Source organism: Anthonomus grandis, chromosome 5, assembly GCF_022605725.1.
Source record: "Anthonomus grandis grandis chromosome 5, icAntGran1.3, whole genome shotgun sequence".
In the NCBI taxonomy this organism is placed as follows: domain Eukaryota; kingdom Metazoa; phylum Arthropoda; class Insecta; order Coleoptera; family Curculionidae; genus Anthonomus; species Anthonomus grandis.
The window spans coordinates 24381680-24399931 of NC_065550.1; the positions used below are offsets into that span (position 1 = coordinate 24381680).

General features: G+C 30.7%; 3 protein-coding genes across 7 annotated transcripts; 1 reads left to right on the forward strand and 2 right to left on the reverse strand.

Annotated features, from left to right (window-relative positions):
- Window positions 1-7014: 7014 nt before the first annotated feature.
- Window positions 7015-10260, reverse strand: LOC126736537 (arginine-hydroxylase NDUFAF5, mitochondrial). 2 transcript variants are annotated; one of them, XM_050440932.1, is made up of 5 exons: window positions 9672-10260; window positions 9465-9616; window positions 7494-7833; window positions 7299-7441; window positions 7015-7247 (listed from the first exon to the last, which is right to left on the reverse strand). In XM_050440932.1, the coding sequence occupies exons 1-5, from the start codon at window positions 9940-9942 to the stop codon at window positions 7110-7112; spliced, it is 1044 nt and encodes a 347-aa protein (XP_050296889.1). In that variant the 5' UTR covers window positions 9943-10260; the 3' UTR covers window positions 7015-7109. The 2 variants fall into 2 exon arrangements, with proteins under 2 accessions (XP_050296889.1, XP_050296890.1); XM_050440933.1 differs by lacking the exon at window positions 7299-7441 and having other exon boundaries at window positions 7146-7270; window positions 7480-7833.
- Window positions 10261-10412: 152 nt separating this feature from the next.
- On the forward strand, window positions 10413-12177 carry LOC126736538 (alpha-soluble NSF attachment protein). Its single transcript, XM_050440934.1, has one exon. It carries the CDS (start codon window positions 10613-10615, stop codon window positions 11486-11488), a length of 876 nt encoding a protein of 291 aa, XP_050296891.1. The 5' UTR covers window positions 10413-10612; the 3' UTR covers window positions 11489-12177.
- Window positions 12178-13396: 1219 nt separating this feature from the next.
- Window positions 13397-18216, reverse strand: LOC126735945 (uncharacterized). Of its 4 annotated transcripts, XM_050440070.1 has the most exons (6): window positions 17648-17871; window positions 17404-17550; window positions 14342-14532; window positions 14195-14272; window positions 13979-14134; window positions 13397-13785 (listed from the first exon to the last, which is right to left on the reverse strand). In XM_050440070.1, the coding sequence occupies exons 2-6, from the start codon at window positions 17408-17410 to the stop codon at window positions 13600-13602; spliced, it is 618 nt and encodes a 205-aa protein (XP_050296027.1). In that variant the 5' UTR covers window positions 17411-17550; window positions 17648-17871; the 3' UTR covers window positions 13397-13599. The 4 variants fall into 4 exon arrangements, with proteins under 4 accessions (XP_050296027.1, XP_050296025.1, XP_050296026.1 ...); XM_050440068.1 differs by lacking the exons at window positions 17404-17550; window positions 17648-17871 and adding an exon at window positions 17883-18216; XM_050440069.1 differs by lacking the exons at window positions 17404-17550; window positions 17648-17871 and adding an exon at window positions 17883-18196 and having other exon boundaries at window positions 13991-14134.
- Window positions 18217-18252: the final 36 nt, after the last annotated feature.

Sequence of the window (18252 nt, forward strand, 5' to 3'; positions counted from 1 at the left end):
ATTGAGATCTGGTGTTGTAGCAGTGAATTTCGTTGGAGAATGTTATACTGGAATTATATTTTAATTGTTTATTTAAGATTTTATACATTAATTAATTAACACTGTTCAAGAATCAACAGTTTTTCCAAATTAAAAATGCCTAGTTCACTATACAGGGTTTCTGTATGTGTAGTTATCTCATAATTAAACATTATTTTAAGTACCTTATTTTGTGGTATTTGGACATCACTAAATTTTGTTTTACAACATGTACCCCATATAAGTAAAAGATATCTTATATGTGATAAGAAAAAGGCATTATATACATTCATTTTCGTTTTATGTGTTAAATAGCTCCTACTTTTATATATGCATGGTATTAGTGAGAGAATTTTTTGTGTAATTTTATTTATATGCATTTGCCAATTAAGAGATTCATCTATTTGTAAACCGATATATTTTACACAGGATGTCTTTTCTAAATTAAAATTATTTATTTTAATGTTTATATTACCTACATGTTTATTTTTTTGCTTGAACAACATAAATTGTGTCATATCGATGTTTATTTTTAACCTATTAGAAATTTACCATTTATAATACAAACTTAAATCGTTATTAATTACATATTTCTACAAGTTCTTGCTCATTCTCCCCTATGTATAATTGAGCCGTATCGTCAGCAAATGTATAAAATATCGTGCATTTAGTTTTGCAGATTTTAGGTTTAAAACATATAATACATACAATAGCGGCCCGAGTACCGACCCCTGTGGTACACCATAGTTGTTTGTTAATAATTCGCTGTTAATACCGCTCAAATATACATATTGCCTTCTATCCACCAAATAAGTATTCATAAGATTTAAGAAAAGTGCCCCCAGACCCAAATCCTGCAGTTTTCTCATCAACAAATCGTGACTAACCACGTCAAAAGCCTTTTTCAAATCAATAAATATTACCACCACAATTTTTCCCTGCTCTAATGCCTTTGAAATGGTACTAATAAAATCAACAGTAGCAGCAAGGGTGCTACTATTTTTAACAAAACCATATTGATACTGATCAAGCAGTGAATTTTTATCAACAAAATTCATTAACCTTTTCTTAATAACTTTTTCCAGGACTTTAGATAAAGTGTTTATAACAGTAATAGGTCGGTAGTTGTTCATTTGTTCCTTTTTACCAGATTTAAAAATTGGAATAATTTTATTTTTTTTTAATTCTTGAGGAAACACGCCAGTAGTAAACACTTTATTTATTAAATTTGAAATAATACCTATAAGATGATCCTTTAAATTAATTAAGTCTAAGACCGTCACTCCATCTTCACCCGGAGAAGAGTTACGTTTTAACTCCAACAAAATCTCACAGACCTCATTTGGGTTGGTTGGTTCAATATTAATAAGAGTGTCACTGCTACTTACTTCTTCAAAACCTATGTTATCATTATTGAAAATTTGAATTTCATTGTTTAACTCCTTGACAATATTCTCACCAACCTGCGAAAAATGTAAGTTTAAGTTATCAGCAATATTCTTTTGCTCTTTGATTATTTTGCCGTTTATATTTAACAAGTCTATTTGAGTATTGTTAGGTTTGCTATTAAAAAAACTATTGACAAATTTCCACTGCCTTTTTTGATCAGTTCCTGCACGATCCCACTCCTTACGAAAAAATTGATTTTTCAGTGTTTTAATTTTATTATTAACTTTATTTTTAATTTTTCGAAATTCATCATTATACACTAGATTACCCGGATTTTGAATTTTTGCATCATTTCAAGAATTTCGCTATTAATCCATGTTTTATTTTCTTTTATTTTTATACTGTTTTTATATTTTGTGACTCTCTTTTAGCTACCTGGATCAGTTCAGTCAAGTCCCGAAATGATGATACAATAACAGACCTACTAATTTGACTAAGTTTATATACAAATTTTTAGTTTATCCAATTGATTTGATGGTTTACTTTTGGTTTATATATTTTACTACCTTCAGTTAACACCTTCAGTTAATATCTTTGAACCCAGGTCCGATAAAACATGATCAATTATGCTCTTACTATTTGCTGTTACTCTTGTTGCATTTTCATTATTAATTGTGTTACGTATTTTAAAGTTATTTATAGTTAATAGGTTTTTATAGTTAGTAACTAGTGTACAGTTTTATAATAAACAAACTAAGTAAATTTAAACAAAAATAGACTAAACTGGTAAAATCAAATCTGGATTATGGCAATCGCGTCCAGTGACAAAAGCTAATAAAAATAAACGAAACAACGCACAGTTACAAGCATCAGGATAGCTTTGGGCTGTATGAAGGCATCCCAGTAAATTGTCTACTTGGTGTTTACCAAGAAGTGGCTAAATAATTTAAAAAAAAAACAAATTATACCTATATAGCTGTAATTGCTGATGAAACTGCAAATGTCGCAAACAACTTTTAATTAGTAATTATTTTACGACATTGTCGCCATATATAAGCTAGTGGAAAGATTCTGGAAATTTTTAAATCGTATTTTAAATCAAATTGATCTTTTAATCGGTGGCACGCCAAATAGACTCATCTAACTTAATAGCCATAAGTTATGATGGTGCGTCAGTAATGATCGGTAGTGTAAATGGGGTACAAAATTGTTATTTATGTATCAAGTGTATACAATGATTTTTTAGCAGTTTACGCACGGTAGTAGAAAAAATAATTAACTATAAATATTTATTTACAAACTCTGTAAATGTATGACGTATTTCACATCAAATACACCTTATAATGACCAACTGTTTGTGGCTTCAGTTAATGCCTCTGTGCGGATATTTCTTTTGGTAATTTAATTGGGATTCCTTTTTATTCTCAAAGAACAAAAGTATTGGATAAGATAGCGCATCAATGATTACCTCGATCATCACAAACCTGATAGAATTTTCAATTGCGAGAAGTTAATACAGTTTATGAATATCGAAATAAGCTGATAAGAGTTTAGGATATTTTAGAGAACGACAAAAATATTAAATTAAATTCAACCATTGAGCAAGCCGGTGCATATAAATTTAGATGTAAGGATAGATTTCATAATTTGGTTAACAGTGTTTAACAAAATCATGCCACCTGTTAAACTAATTTTTAAGCAACTGCGGATGACTAATATTGACCCGATCAAAGCTAAATAAGATCTACAAAACTTTGAAAATGCAGTGCAAAAAAATTAGTGATGAAATTGATGTAGCTATTGGTACACTAGACTCGGAGCTCCTAGAAATCGATAAACGTTATCGACGTTCCGATATATCGGTTTCAATTAATAAAAAAAAACTAGAGGAAACTTTGTGATTCCATTTTGCAAACAGATTAGGGTTCGATTGACTTTTATCGGTCATTTATTAGCTAGCGCATTATAGTAAATCAAAATATATATATCAAAAAAGCATTCTAGACAAATTGCTTTCTGGGATAGTTAAATTTTATCTATGTCCGTAAATCAGAACTAATATTAGATTTTAAATATCATTTATTTATAGTTCAATCAATTACCATAACTGTAAAACTTCGGTACCTATGAATGTTCATGTTAAAAGATGAATTAATTTAGTTTACATCTTTGTAGTCTTGAATTGAATTGAATTGACGCAACAGTGGGCTGCCAAGGCAGTTGTGCATATAGGTCTCCTGATGGACCCGTCATGCCCCACTGGGGGTTATCAGAGCCCAACGGCCTTAGAGAAACCGATAAGGCTCTCTGGTCTGAAGGACTTAAAGTCGCTCGGTACACTGAAAGTGTTACCCAAGTATTTGAACCTGGCGCGCGTGAGTGCTGGGCACTCCCCAACTACATGGTCAACGGTCATCCTCCTCACAGCACCATCAGCATTCCGGGTTGTCCGCAATACCGATAGTATGGAGATGGCTTCGAAAATGCCAGTGACCGGTTAAAAGGCCTGTCACTAGCCGAATTTCGCGTCTTTTTAGGCGTAGTAGATTTTTGGTGAGACAGGCAGAGGGCCCACCTATGTGCGCTTTGGCCTGTCTCATACCAGGGGACTCAGTCCATCTTCGGTGGGTCCACTTGTAGTCTTGTTGTCGCGGTTTAGCATGGCACAATACCGTTCTTTCTCGTGGCCATTTTTAATATTTTTATAGGTACTTTCCGCGAAAAAAAAATATCCACTCTCGGTAAACTTCTTTCAAAAGCCACGAGCCGCCACTGGCATGGACCACCCTTTGGGTCCAGTCTATGAACGACTAAAAATTACATCTTCTAACGTTTTTAGACGATGAATGGAAAAAACAAATTCATTGTAAATTATTATTGCCTGCGTTTCTTGGCTAAAATTCTGGTTTCAAGTGTATGTACACAATATAATTATTGCAAGTTAAATTATGCTTTCCGGCAATAAAACGAAAACGAATTAAACGCATCTTTTATTGTTTACAGAGGACATATATTTAATGGTTGTATACTTTTATTAAGTTTGAAATGTTTTATACAATGTAAGAAAAATAAGTCTACCGAAAATTATCTTTATTAAAAAAATATGTATAATGTTCGATTGCCTATAGCAAACAAAGAGGTGCTATAGAGTACGTTACAATATAAGGCATTTTCATAGACGGAAAACAACTTTATTGACCGAAAACCAGTATTTTAAGCTTCTGAGGTACAAAGCGATCAAACTATTGTTTAAACAACGATTTACAATAAATTAAATAAAGTTAACCGGCTTTGTTCAGTTGACATATTTCATTTCGGTCACGTGATTGATTTAGTTGCTGATTAATAAAGAGTCATGTGACAGTAACAAAAAACTAAGCTCCTGCCACAAATGACGTTCCAAATGGCCGCCGAAAGAGACTTACCAGTGGAAAGCAAAAAGTAGTGATAAGAAAAAATATAATATTTGTGTTTTATTCGTTAATTCTTCCTTCATCGAGTATCAACCAATTTGCAGTACAAATTTCGTTTCAAATAATCCTCAAGTATAAAAATAAATGTAGTAAAATGAAGATCAAAGCCTTGACAAAACTCAAGACATCGGCTAATGATAGAACACGTTCAGTGGTCACGTGCCTATCAAAAATAAGCCACTACTACAAGTCGACGTTACAATCCAAAAATCTTTTCCAGTATGGCTTATTTACGAACTATTTTCAGCATTTTTTTTATTATCTAATAAAACCTATTTTTCTCAAACTTTTGGATGTCGATGGATTTAAGAGCATATTATAAGACTAAAGTGCACATAATGTCTTAAAGAGGCCTGTTTTATGCCTATGAGTGTTAACTTCTTAAATCTTAATAAAGACTTATTTAAGATGTAACTTGTTAGGATGTTTTTAGAATACTGAAAGTCTTCATTATGCGTATGACCCCACCATTACATTATATGATTAATCTTGTAGGTGAATAAAAAATGCCAATTGAAACAAAAATCAAGTCAGATCTTCAGTTTTAAGCATTTTCTCTAGTGGTGGTGGTCTCCTGTACATCATTTTAGAACCCTTTATCTAATTAAATCGAATTCAAAAACCATAATGTAACCAAATATTCAGTCTATCAGAAAAAATTCTCTTAGAATTAAAATTTCCTCATTTAGTTTACATTATGGAACATTGGCTGAAACTTGATGAATCAGTTTATTTATCCAACTACAATGTTCTTTCTAAATTTAGCAGATTTAGTTTTGTTCATGGAGGTACACTACTGTTAGTGAGCAGAGAATAGATTTAATTTTATTAGCGAAATAATTTTGACGATTTGATTGTTGAACGAGTTTTAGAATTTTCTATAACCTATTGCACTTTTACTGCAATAGGTTATAGAAAGTTCTATATCGGTATCCTTAAAAGGAAAAATCTCCGTTTCAGAGCAGTTGTGGAGTGCCTCAGGCCTCCATCCTTGTCCCCTCCTATTTTTAATCCATATTAACGATCTTGCCTCTATTCAAATCGGAGGAGGTATTAGGCTTTTTGCTGATGATACTTCGATCGTTTTTCATGGAAGTAGTATTGGGGTACTAGAACAAATGATTAATACTGATTTACTTTCGATAAGAGCTTGGTCCAATATATTTCCCGCTGTAAGTGCTAAATTTCTGGGTCTGACAAATCAGTTTACTTCTTTTTGAGTCTCACTTTGCTTATGGAATAGCATTCTGGGGTTGTAGTAGAACCAGTTTTTCTTCAATATTTATCTTACAGAATCGGGCTCTAAGATTCATGTTTAAAATGTCTTTTAGGTAGTCTTGTAAACCAATTTTCATCTCACAAAACATACTAACTCTACGATGCTTGTATTTACTTGAAAGTGTTTGCCTAGTTTATAAGAAGAAAAAGACTTGTTTACTTTTCAAAGGAAGCCTTTAACCTTCCCTTAGACATGTCTTCGAATACGTACAAGGCGAGTAAAAGTTTTGTTTTTGGGGAAAGCTTATTATGACGTTGCTGAATTCCTTAATGATTCTCAGTGAGGCGGAGCTTATAAATTGAGATAAATAAATGGGAGAGGAATCACACATTTTATAATAAAATTTAAAAGTAAAAAAAATTTACTTTGAGGAAGAGAAATTTTCAAGTGTGGAATATATGCACGACCTTATGATATATCGGTTTTTACAATAGGATAATACATTTTTTATGATGTATTTGTATATCTTATCTAATAATCAATTGGCAACTGTTATCTAGCAGATACCTATATAAGATATATATATATTATTTTTAATTAAATTTGATGTGATATAATTGGTCTCTTTCTTGATAAATTCGCATAAAAAACATGCTTTATGCTCAATAGCTTCGATGAACCTCAGTTTAACGATGAACTTCAGTTTAAGTCAAAAGTGCTTATTCCAATTTTGATATCTGCTTTCTTCTTAATAAAAAAATAGCAGTTATACATATTATTATAATAAAATAAGGTCTTTATTTTATATCTAATAAAAGCATTCTAAATAGCATTTTAGTATCTTAAAGACGTTTTAATTTTCGTTATTAAGACATTTTAAAAACTTGTATTTGAAAACAAAAATAACCTCCAAAATATAGTAATTATGCACAAAATTTTATTATCTTTTTCATAACTATATCACCATACAAAAATAATATTCAACAATATAATATAATACAGTTTCAGCTCTAATCATCCTTAACAATTTTGACTTCTTTAACTATTTCATTTAATTTATTTAAATCTTTTAAAGAGAATTCCCCAGTTCCTCTTTCTAGTGGTTTTGGCTGCCCTGGATGAGGTTTCCATCCCAGCATATTAATAATCTATGAGAAGTCATTTGAAAAACCTGTAAATATTTTACTTGTATAAATTACCTGAAATGTAGCTGGAACAGTCATCTTTCCAGTTTCAGGATCAATTTTTCCATAGAGTTGCTGATAAATAGCAGCAGCAGCAAACTGTATGTCTCTATGGAGGTGTAGAGATCTGTTTAATGCTGCGTTACTTTCAGCCATCCCTATAATAGCGCTCATATGTCAAACACAAATTACGTACCAAATTTAGTTTACCTTTTAAATCCCACATGAGCTCAAATACTGTAGGGTAGTTGACAACAATTTCATCAGTATCAATCGTCAACATGGTAAATCCGGCATTTGTAAGTAAGCTGCCAATATCTCTGACTTCAGTAAAAGGAGATATGTGTGGAGAGAGGCCTCCCCTTCTTTCCATTTCTGCTAACTGGAGTGATGACCTAAGCTCATACAAAGTGTCTCCTCCAAATACTGATGCTAAAAATACTCCATCCTCTTTCAGGCTCTCCAATATTTTGTGAAAAGCTTTTGGTAAATCATTAACCCAATGTAAGCTCAGGCTGGAAACTACCAAATCCAGAGAATTAGGTTTAAACTATAAGAGAAAATAATGTGACACTACAGTTTGTAAAATTTTTTTATTCTAATGCAAGCATGAGAGCAAATTTGCGCTATTATGTTGATGCAGTTAATAGTAATTTACTCTTTTGAATTCTTCAAAAAAAACTGTGTGTGTCAAAAAACTCCAAGAGAAATATGTAGGCTTTTGAGTTAAAAAAAAAAACCTAATATAATTGCAATTATTTATACCGAAAAAAGCTTTTTAAAATATATAAAAAACAAGATAAATCTCAGTATTAAGCAGTCTAAACGGCACCATCTTTTAGATGATTGGGAATAAATTCTATGAGTTTTTTTATCCTTAAATACTTTTATACAATGTAGAAACATTTCATTTATTTATGGCTGTTTACTGCTAGAATACAGTTTGTATACAAGTTATACCATCTGTTTTTTTATGTATGTTACACTTTCATATTTTTTGGATATTTTATGTCCTTTTAAAAATCAATAGGCTTTGTAAACAAGTATTATTATGTTTGGGAGGGAAAATTTTTTTCCAACACAGTAGGTAAACATAATTAGAAGAATACAATGTAGGTGACCTTATAATAATGTATGAGTCGCATAGCTTTTGGGAGCGGCAATTTCTCCCCTTTGGATTCACCCCTGGGAAATACATTTACATCTCTCAAATTATATTTAAAATCATGTTGATTAATTTGTGTTAAGTGTAGAAAGGGTAATATGTATGTGTCAAGACTGATTTATGTTTATTTCAATTAACTTGATTTGTTGGTTTTTTAAATAATAATATTGCTTGTTGTGAGACACTACTGAGCTCCTTTTTTCTTCAATATGTGGACATTTAATTATATGATTAATCTTGTAGGTGAATAAAAAATGCCAATTGAAACAAAAATCAAGTCAGATCTTCAGTTTTAAGCATTTTCTCTAGTGGTGGTGGTCTCCTGTACATCATTTTAGAACCCTTTATCTAATTAAATCGAATTCAAAAACCATAATGTAACCAAATATTCAGTCTATCAGAAAAAATTCTCTTAGAAGAATTAAAATTTCCTCATTTAGTTTACATTACAATGTAGGTGACCTTATAATAATGTATGAGTCGCATAGCTTTTGGGAGCGGCAATTTCTCCCCTTTGGATCCACCCCTGGGAAATACATTTACATCTCTCAAATTATATTTAAAATCATGTTGATTAATTTGTGTTAAGTGTAGAAAGGGTAATATGTATGTGTCAAGACTGATTTATGTTTATTTCAATTAACTTGATTTGTTGGTTTTTTAAATAATAATATTGCTTGTTGTGAGACACTACTGAGCTCCTTTTTTCTTCAATATGTGGACATATTTTTTACAATTTTAGGTATTTAAGAGAGATATTTGTTAGAATGGGGTGTTTTTGGGAATTACTGAAAGGGTACATAATTTGGCAATAGTTTTTCCTGAGATAAAAAAAATGTGATTTTCTGAGAGGCAACTACAGAATAATTTCACTGCATGTGGGTACTTGCCTATATTTTGTTGATATATTTATGCAATATGAAATAACCATTCTCATTTAATCATAATTAAAATCTAATCAGTTGAAAAGCTCATTGTACTTTTGTAAAAATATATATAAAGATTGCCTCACTTACTTCAATATTTTCTTCATCTAGAATAAGTTTTTTCAGTTTGATTCCATCCATCACAGGAACCCTATCAAGGTTTTTCTGGCTCACATCACAGACTATAAGTTCTTCGACAGAATCTGGTGAGATATGCTTAGAAACATAGCCTCGGTTGCATCCTAAAATACCTAGAGATATTTTAATGCTCTTATTTCATTTTATAACATAGGGTACCTATATCAGCCGCAAGTTTAAACTTCCTTTTGATGTCACATATTCGGTCAGCCAGGCGATATCCTATTTCATCTTTAAGATAATCATATAGATTTACATCCTCTGCAACGGCGGCTCGTTGTCTCTGAAGAGTTTTGGTATTTCTATCGAAAACGTTTATTGAAGAGAGCTCATTTCTTATTTTGGAATTAAATGTAGTAGTCGAGATAGACCTGAAACACTGGTAATAACCACAACAGTGGGAACGAAGAGTGGAAACAACTGGATACATGACTTTATTAAATCATTACAAACTAATTATGGTATGGTTTATTAAAATTATATTCGAAGTTTAGGTGAAAATTTGATATTCAGTACGGTTGAGGTTACATCAAACTGTTTTGGCTGTAAAAATGAATTTAAAAGAAAAATCCCATTCTGCTAAACCTCCCAAACATCAAACATTAGTCCTCTCACTTTTGGAAAAGCGGAATAAAATTCTGACGGAATGTCGGATTTAACTTGCCACTAGACTTGTGTGTCTATATTTTAGAAAGTTGTTTCGAACAATATTGTTAAGATATTATTAGTATTATTATTATTATTAATATTTAAATTGGTATTATGGAGAAAACTGCAAAAAGATCAAACTGAAGAAAACGGTTGAGAATATATCGTGTAAAACACCATTTAAACTACCCTACACTAGAAACATAACCCTACTTTGAAATGTCAATGTTTTGACAGCATTGCAGGAGTATTGTCAAAATCAATGATGTTTTTGTACTTTTTGTGGTGAAAGGTGAAAATCAGGAAAAATTTAGTAATCCTAACATCTATCTAGTCCAAAGCGAATTACGTTGTGTTTGACTGCGGATACGCGTAAATATAATAAATAGACGCGTGAGTCATACTAATCTTTACATTCTTGAGTAAAACATATTTAAGTGCAAATAGTGACAATGTCCACAAATGAGCAAAAGGCTCAGCAGCTAATTGCTGAAGCAGAGAAAAAACTCGGGGCGAAAGGGTTTTTCAGCTCCCTCTTCGGTGGATCAAGTCGGGCAGAAGACGCTATAGAATGCTACCAAAGAGCAGCAAACCTATTTAAAATGGCCAAAAACTGGTCATCTGCAGGTAGTGCTTTCTCTGAAGCTGCCAAGCTTCACCTTCAAAGTGGATCCAGACATGAAGCTGCCACAAACTATGTTGATGCTGCCAATTGTTATAAGAAAACTGATGTTAATGAAGCTGTAACCTGTTTCCTTAAAGCTATAGAAATTTACACTGATATGGGCAGGTTTGCTATGGCTGCCAAACATCATCAGTCCATTGCTGAAATGTATGAAACCGAAGCTGTTGATCTTGATAAAGCTATTCAACATTATGAGCAAGCTGCAGACTATTTCAGAGGTGAGGAAAGCAACTCTTCTGCCAATAAGTGTTTGCTTAAAGTAGCACATTATGCTGCCCAGCTGGAACAATATGATAAAGCTATTCAGATCTATCAGGAAGTGGCTACAAGCTCATTGGAAAGTTCTCTGCAGAAATATAGTGCCAAGGAGTACTTTTTCCGTGCTGCCCTATGTCAATTATGTATTGATCACTTAAATGCTCAGCATGCTCTAGACCGCTATATTCAACAATATCCAGCATTCCAAGACTCTCGTGAGTATAAGTTTTTGAATAAACTTATTGAACAAATTGAAGAACAAAACCTTGATGGATTTACTGATACTGTAAAAGATTATGACAGCATATCTCGTCTCGACCAGTGGTACACAACGATCTTACTAAGAGTTAAAAAGCAACTCAACGAAAATCCTGATCTTTGCTAAGCTGACAAATATTTGTATGACATTAAAGAGTAGAAGTAGGGAAAACCTAGTGGAATATAGAATATGTTGCTTGGATCAGTGGTATGCAAATTTATTAAGTTCTTGAATTAAATCAGATTTCTGTTAAATTTTACTCACACATAACATATTTATATCTTACTCTATATTTAATTCTCTTTTTTATGGCAACTTCTGTCTATTTGCTTGTGGAAAGTAGTGATGTTACTTGTTTAATGTAGTGACTAAGAGTCTTCCTTTTGTTTATAACTTTTTCATGTTTAATGTTCTCTCTTAGTAGTTATGTAAGGTGTTCAATCAATTATTGTAAAACAGAAGTTGCTATAATATACTATAATGTAAAAAGTGCAAGACATCAAAATTTTGAAGTCTTGTTAGTTAATTAGTGCTAAGATTTAAAATTAACTACACATTCACTCTAGCAGTCCTGTTTAAACAATAAAGATTGCATCATTGCAGATCATTAAATTTTAGCTTAAGGGTATATTAAGGGCACTAAGGATGTTATTTATGCTTTTATTTATTATTTAGGGATTATTGTGATATTGATTTCCAATGTTTACTCTAATTTTAGGTATAAACAATTAATATTTCAATAATGAGTTAAATAGCTGTATATTTATGTATTTGTATTTCTTGTTTTCTTTGGAAATAAAACAAAATAGCATATATATAGATTGTTTTATTGTTAATTCATCTAAAACCAAAGAAACATTATAAACCGATTGAAATAAAGGGAAATCCAATTTTAGATAAAAAGTACCTATTTGTTTTCTTTTAAGGGTAAATGACTGAAAATGTTGTTTGCCTAAAAGTGACAATTTTTCCATTTAGCATATTAAGGCATAAATTAGATCATAGTTCATTGTATTAATACCACATATACTACAATAAATTGTTTATTATTTACTTTAAGAAATACAGGCATATTTATTATGTGAGTGTACATCTAAAAAAAAAAAAACAAAAAAATAAACTATGAATATAATAATAAATTATGTCTTTTCTTCAACAACACATTTGGTATAGTTTATTTAGTCAAAGTACATAGCCTAAATTTTAATATATGGGTAATACATAACTTCCACACACAACTAGTATTAAGGTGATAATTTGTATAATATTCTTAACAGTATAGGAATGCTATTGAGGAACATCAAAATTGAACTAAAGGGAACAATATTAAAAACTAATGAAAAAAGAACAATAATGACTAGATAAATCACTTCCTTAAAATTATCACGGTTAACAGTGAGGTTGAACCTCTAAATTCCATCGTTTTTGAAACAAACTAATAGTATAATTTTTTTTTATAATTCAACTTACAATAATAATTTTTTATATTTTATTTTCCGAAAGCTTTAACGTTACTTAAACATTTAACTAAATAAAGGTACCCTTGAGGCTTAAAATTGAATCATAACACTTATATATTTAAGATTAAATTATTTATATCTACATATTTTGGTAAAAGTACAAAATAATTGAAATAAATCTGCATTATAATTATAGTTATCAAAAATTTAATATTTTTACATTTTAATCATAATTTTAAATACTTAATTTATTTAATTCCACAAACCTCAGTTGCTATTTTGTGCATTTACCAAAAAGAATCTGTTCACTCAGATCACTACATAATGTCTGTGAAATTCTTCATAATTTACTGGAGGGTTCTCAAAGCTTAATAGTAATAATGAAAATATATTAATAATAATAAAAAATGATTCTCTTCCTTTAGAGAAGAAAATTAGTTTATTTTAATTATTTTTAACAGAAGAGGCGAACAAAACAGGTTCTTATCCAATATATAATATGGCAATACGTTAGAAACGTCATAATAATCTTATTAAAAAATAATGGCATGAAATGACTAATACTCGCATAATATGACATAATATTGATTTAGTTAGCTAAGTAATACATATTTTGCGCTGTGAATATTTAATAGTGTAAACAACGTTATATTGGTACGGATCTAGTTAAATTTCGTAGAGTACGGACCAAATATTCATTGGCTCCTTTAAAAATATTTAAATACGAAATATATTTTTAAAGGTAGCCATGATATTATACTTATCATTAAAATCGGCTTAGTCTTCACCCATTAAACGCATATTGTCTTCAGCCGACGACGGTCTCAAAGAACTACTAGCTAATAATGAAAACTTGTCATGATAGTAATGAGCTTTAAATGATTTAACAGATGACTCGCTGCCGTCGTGCCAGCTTGAATGCTTTGGTTTGATGTCTGTTGATTTGGATTTTTCTTTGGTTTGCTGAAAAGAAAATATCAATTCTTTACCACATCTGATAAACAATTTAATATATTATGGACATATAAACAAACGACAACATTCATGTCATTTGACAACATTCAAATGACAACCTACTTAACATTTTCAACTTTTAAAATGTAGATTTAAAACCAATACCCAAAACATTTAACACATTTCGTTCACAAAGACTCACATTAACTTCTACCTGTAATGTATCCTCCTTATTTGGAAAATCAAAAGCTCGAAAATTTGGTGTCCGAGGCCAGCAGGTCGGCGGAGGACTTCTGATCATATGCTCATGCATTTCTGGAAGAGATAGTGGATCTAACTCAAGATCCAGCGATAATTCCTTGAAAGTAATGGTTTGTGTTAATTATTATTATTTACAAAATGTAAACTGATACTTTACCTTTGACATCAAAGTCACATTGTCTGATTCCTCTTCAGCACTAGAGTCAAGCAGACTTTCCCTACTGGCAATAACTCTCTAAAATGGATGAATTTTTAGCCATTAAGTTCTGTTATGCAGCTCTTATAAGTGGACATAATGATATACCTGTATAAAAGGGTTATCCTGCCTTGACACTCTAATATTTTCCATATCCTGATCAATATTTCTAAGTCTACCTGGAGTGAGTGTAAGGGTTGAAGCTGCTGCAGGGGACGTAGGGCAACTTACAGGAAGATTTAAATAATAATCTACATCTGAGACGCTAAGGGTTGAACGTGCTCTACCCATATTCATATCTGAGTAAAAAGAAATAATATATAATAATAAGTACATGGAGATCGATGATAGTATAGTAATATGTGATACAAAAGTTTAGAATGATTAATTAACTAAAGTAAATGAAGATAGGAACATTTATCCCAATTATGCTTATGTCTTATTATTTTTTGACTAATCAACTATCTAAAACGTAAGGACAAAGAAAAGTTATTGGCAGTTAATTTAGCCTCATATATATATACAAAAAGTTAAAAATAATTTCTAACGGTATTTACTATAAGGCTTAAACCATCAGACCACAGTGGGCATTTTTCACTTCATGGTGTATGAATCTATCTGTTAAAATATATATGTTTTGTATTTCATTGTTTGTGTGGAACTTTATTAGCTGTTATACTTACATTGCCATTATAATATTATATGTTTTTTATCTACTCAATAAATGATGATATCTTCTACAGATCTATTTGGATGTATGATTTCAAATATAACATACTCTTCAGTGCAAGAAGAAACTCCTAATTAAAAAATTAATGGGGTTCTATTGACTGCTTGAATTTTAAATCAACAATACTACTCTTAATACAGTATTTAAAGTATAAAAAATATCCAATATTAAGCCTGATATTTCCTGTAGAGTAGTTAGTCATCTACATCATCCTATTATTCGTAATGACTCTATTACATGACTAGCTTTAGTAAGCTTGTCTCATTTCTGTTGCACATTGTTATGTTATTAGAATTAAGTTTTAAATAGTGCAGTCTATAAATAGTGGTGTGAGGATCAATCAAAATAATTATAAATTTTTAAAGCAGGATGAACTTCTTGGAGTGATACTTTTGGCATTGTACAAAATCTAAATAGACAAACCTAGAATTTCATACACTGTATGGTCATCCCAATAATTACTAATAATATAAGTCGATGAACCCTAAATCAAAAATAAAAATTAATCTAAGAAAATATGTATTAAAATAAAAGATGCAGAAAAATTATTCTCCTTAAAAAGTGATAGGCTAAATGGTCACATAGATTCTCATGGTAATTATTTTAGCATAACTGTAGGACATAATTTGTTACATGGATCAACAGCTTCAAAGCCACCTACAGATCCCAACTTAAGATTCTATAAAATATACTTATTCAACTAATAGTAAAAGTACAAATATACAATACTCATAATAACACAAAAATTACCTATGCTAATGAAATACATTAATAAATACCTAATATATTACTGGTCACTTCAGTTCTGTTTGAGTTTATTTAATATTATTGCCTTAAACTGATTCAGACTAGATGAATCCATATTAGAACCACAGAGGTCAAAAATATTCACAAAGTTTATTAATGGGAGAGCTTTGGTCAAGTGGCGGAAGTTGTCTGTGGTGAGTGTTTATTCTGCTTAAAACTAAAAGTGTGACGAAAGAATCTCAGGACAATCTATTTTGCTTTTCAGTATTAAAAGTGTGCCCAAAAATATTTGATTTTTTTTCTTCTTTTACTCATTGACAATTTATCAAAAATTCCTAACAAATGATCAAAGCCTCTCTGGGGATATACCTATACCAAATTTCCTGAAATACATGCTTTTTAAAAACCTCCTTGGAACAACTTCAATCACTGCTATCCAGGCAATACTGGATAGCAATATTCTCAGATTGGCAAAACCAAACTATCAAAAAGATGAAAACTTCAACACTAACCTCACCTTGGTGCTTCTACTAATCAATCCAAAGATTTTTTGGACATTTTTTACTTTAGAAAAATGTGCTCAGAAAATGAAAGATTGGGGTCAAAAATTACTCCTAGATTCCTCTGCTGGGGTCCTCTTGTTGTTCACCATTTAAGATATAATTAAAAATTATTGGATCCATAGCTATTTCTATTGACCAAGGCTCGACTGATTTCAATACCACTTTATTTAATATTGATGATAATACCAAATTCTGCTTTCATAAAGTTACAGAGGTTACAGTTACAAATCATTTTGGCAAATAAAGTCTAATTCCTCAATCTTATTAATGATGATTTGGAGAGAATTTATGTGTGGTTTGGAAAACATGGTTTATTGTTAAATGCAAAAATAATGCATATTTGATCATTTGATCCAATTGTACTAGGAAAAAATTCTACTAATTTAATTTTGTCAGTCTGAATATTAATAATGTTGTTCTCCCTGATGTCAAACAGGCAAGAAATTTGAGCCTTATTTTTGATAGTTTAATCCCTTAATTTTGTGTCACATGAAAATTTTGTCTCACTGAAATTTAATTTACATGATGATCTTTACTTTGCTCTATTTATGCATGGCATAGAGAGCACACATTCTCCCAACTACCTAATTCAGTATGCACTGCCTTGGAGAAACCTCCATACCCTTAATTTTATGAATGTTGTTAAATGCCATATTCCTACCCACAAAATTGAAACATTTAAAAACTGTTTTGCATAAAGAGCTAGGGAGTCAGTTTTAAATTGTTTGTTTCTCCTTGATCTGTCCCATATATTGTATGCTGTCTTTTTGATACTTGACATATTGTATTTTCATATGTGTATAGTAATTGTTTGTTATAAATTGTACAATTATGGTATATGGTAGTATGTTTTGTTTGTTGTAATCTGTTGTTATGAAAGAATGCACCCTGTGAATAACACCTTTTATGTACACATATGTATGTTTATGGTTTATGCAAAAAATATTCTTTCTTTCTTTCTTATCATTTAGGGTGAATGCCATACAAGCAAACTTAATCACATTTAATCTGAAGCTATTTAATTTGCACTAGCTTGCAACATTACAAAATTCATTTTCGAATAATTACTGGCTTAGTATACTGCATTTTTTGTTAGCAATTGTTTTACAAAAATTAATGTTACTACATACCTGTCATACTATAAATATATGATTAATTTGTCTTTGTTCTTGGATGGACAGAACACCACACAAGTTATATTTTCTTCTACTCTTTGGAACTGTGTTTTGATAATTTGTATTGTTTAACCTCTGACAAACTGCTATTTTCTGCTGGCCCTGGATCAATCATCAGTTACAGACAAGTGTGAAAAGCAATGATAAAGTATTAGTATATGAAATCACCCACCACATCACTAGAGTGCGAATAACTCACCCTGTGTTTTATTCTGGATGGGTGGTCACCTTGTCCTTGTATTGTCCTTACAGTAATAAATATTGTAACTAGAGAAGCCACTGATTTCAGATATAGTAATTCAGATTTAAAATAGGGTTAACTAAGTTAGATAACTGATTTTTATAAAATAGTAGAACAAAAAAATGCCCATTAACACAAAATATACGACTGCAAATTATGGGTTTATAATAAGATTATGTGTGATTTAACGTACCTTTGGGTTTTCGTAGTTTATTTATATCCATGGTTTATGTAAGTTTCACCACATGTTTAATTAATTTCCATAAATTGTTTTAATGTTTATTTATATTTATTTATTTTTATTTGGATCTCCTACCCTGACACTGACGGAACTTACCTGACATCTGTCAAAAGCAGAGCATGAAGTTATAATCAGGAAGTAAAGAAGTTTTCAGTTTCAGTGTTAGAATATTTTAAATCTATATACAATATAGTACATCAGTTTCTGGATTTATATATTTGAGATTTAAAAATTAGTATATTTCTATTTTGTATAATTTGGTTTTTTTTAACGAAATTCATATTTGTGCAACTAAGCATGTGCCATTTACTCACTGAGCATG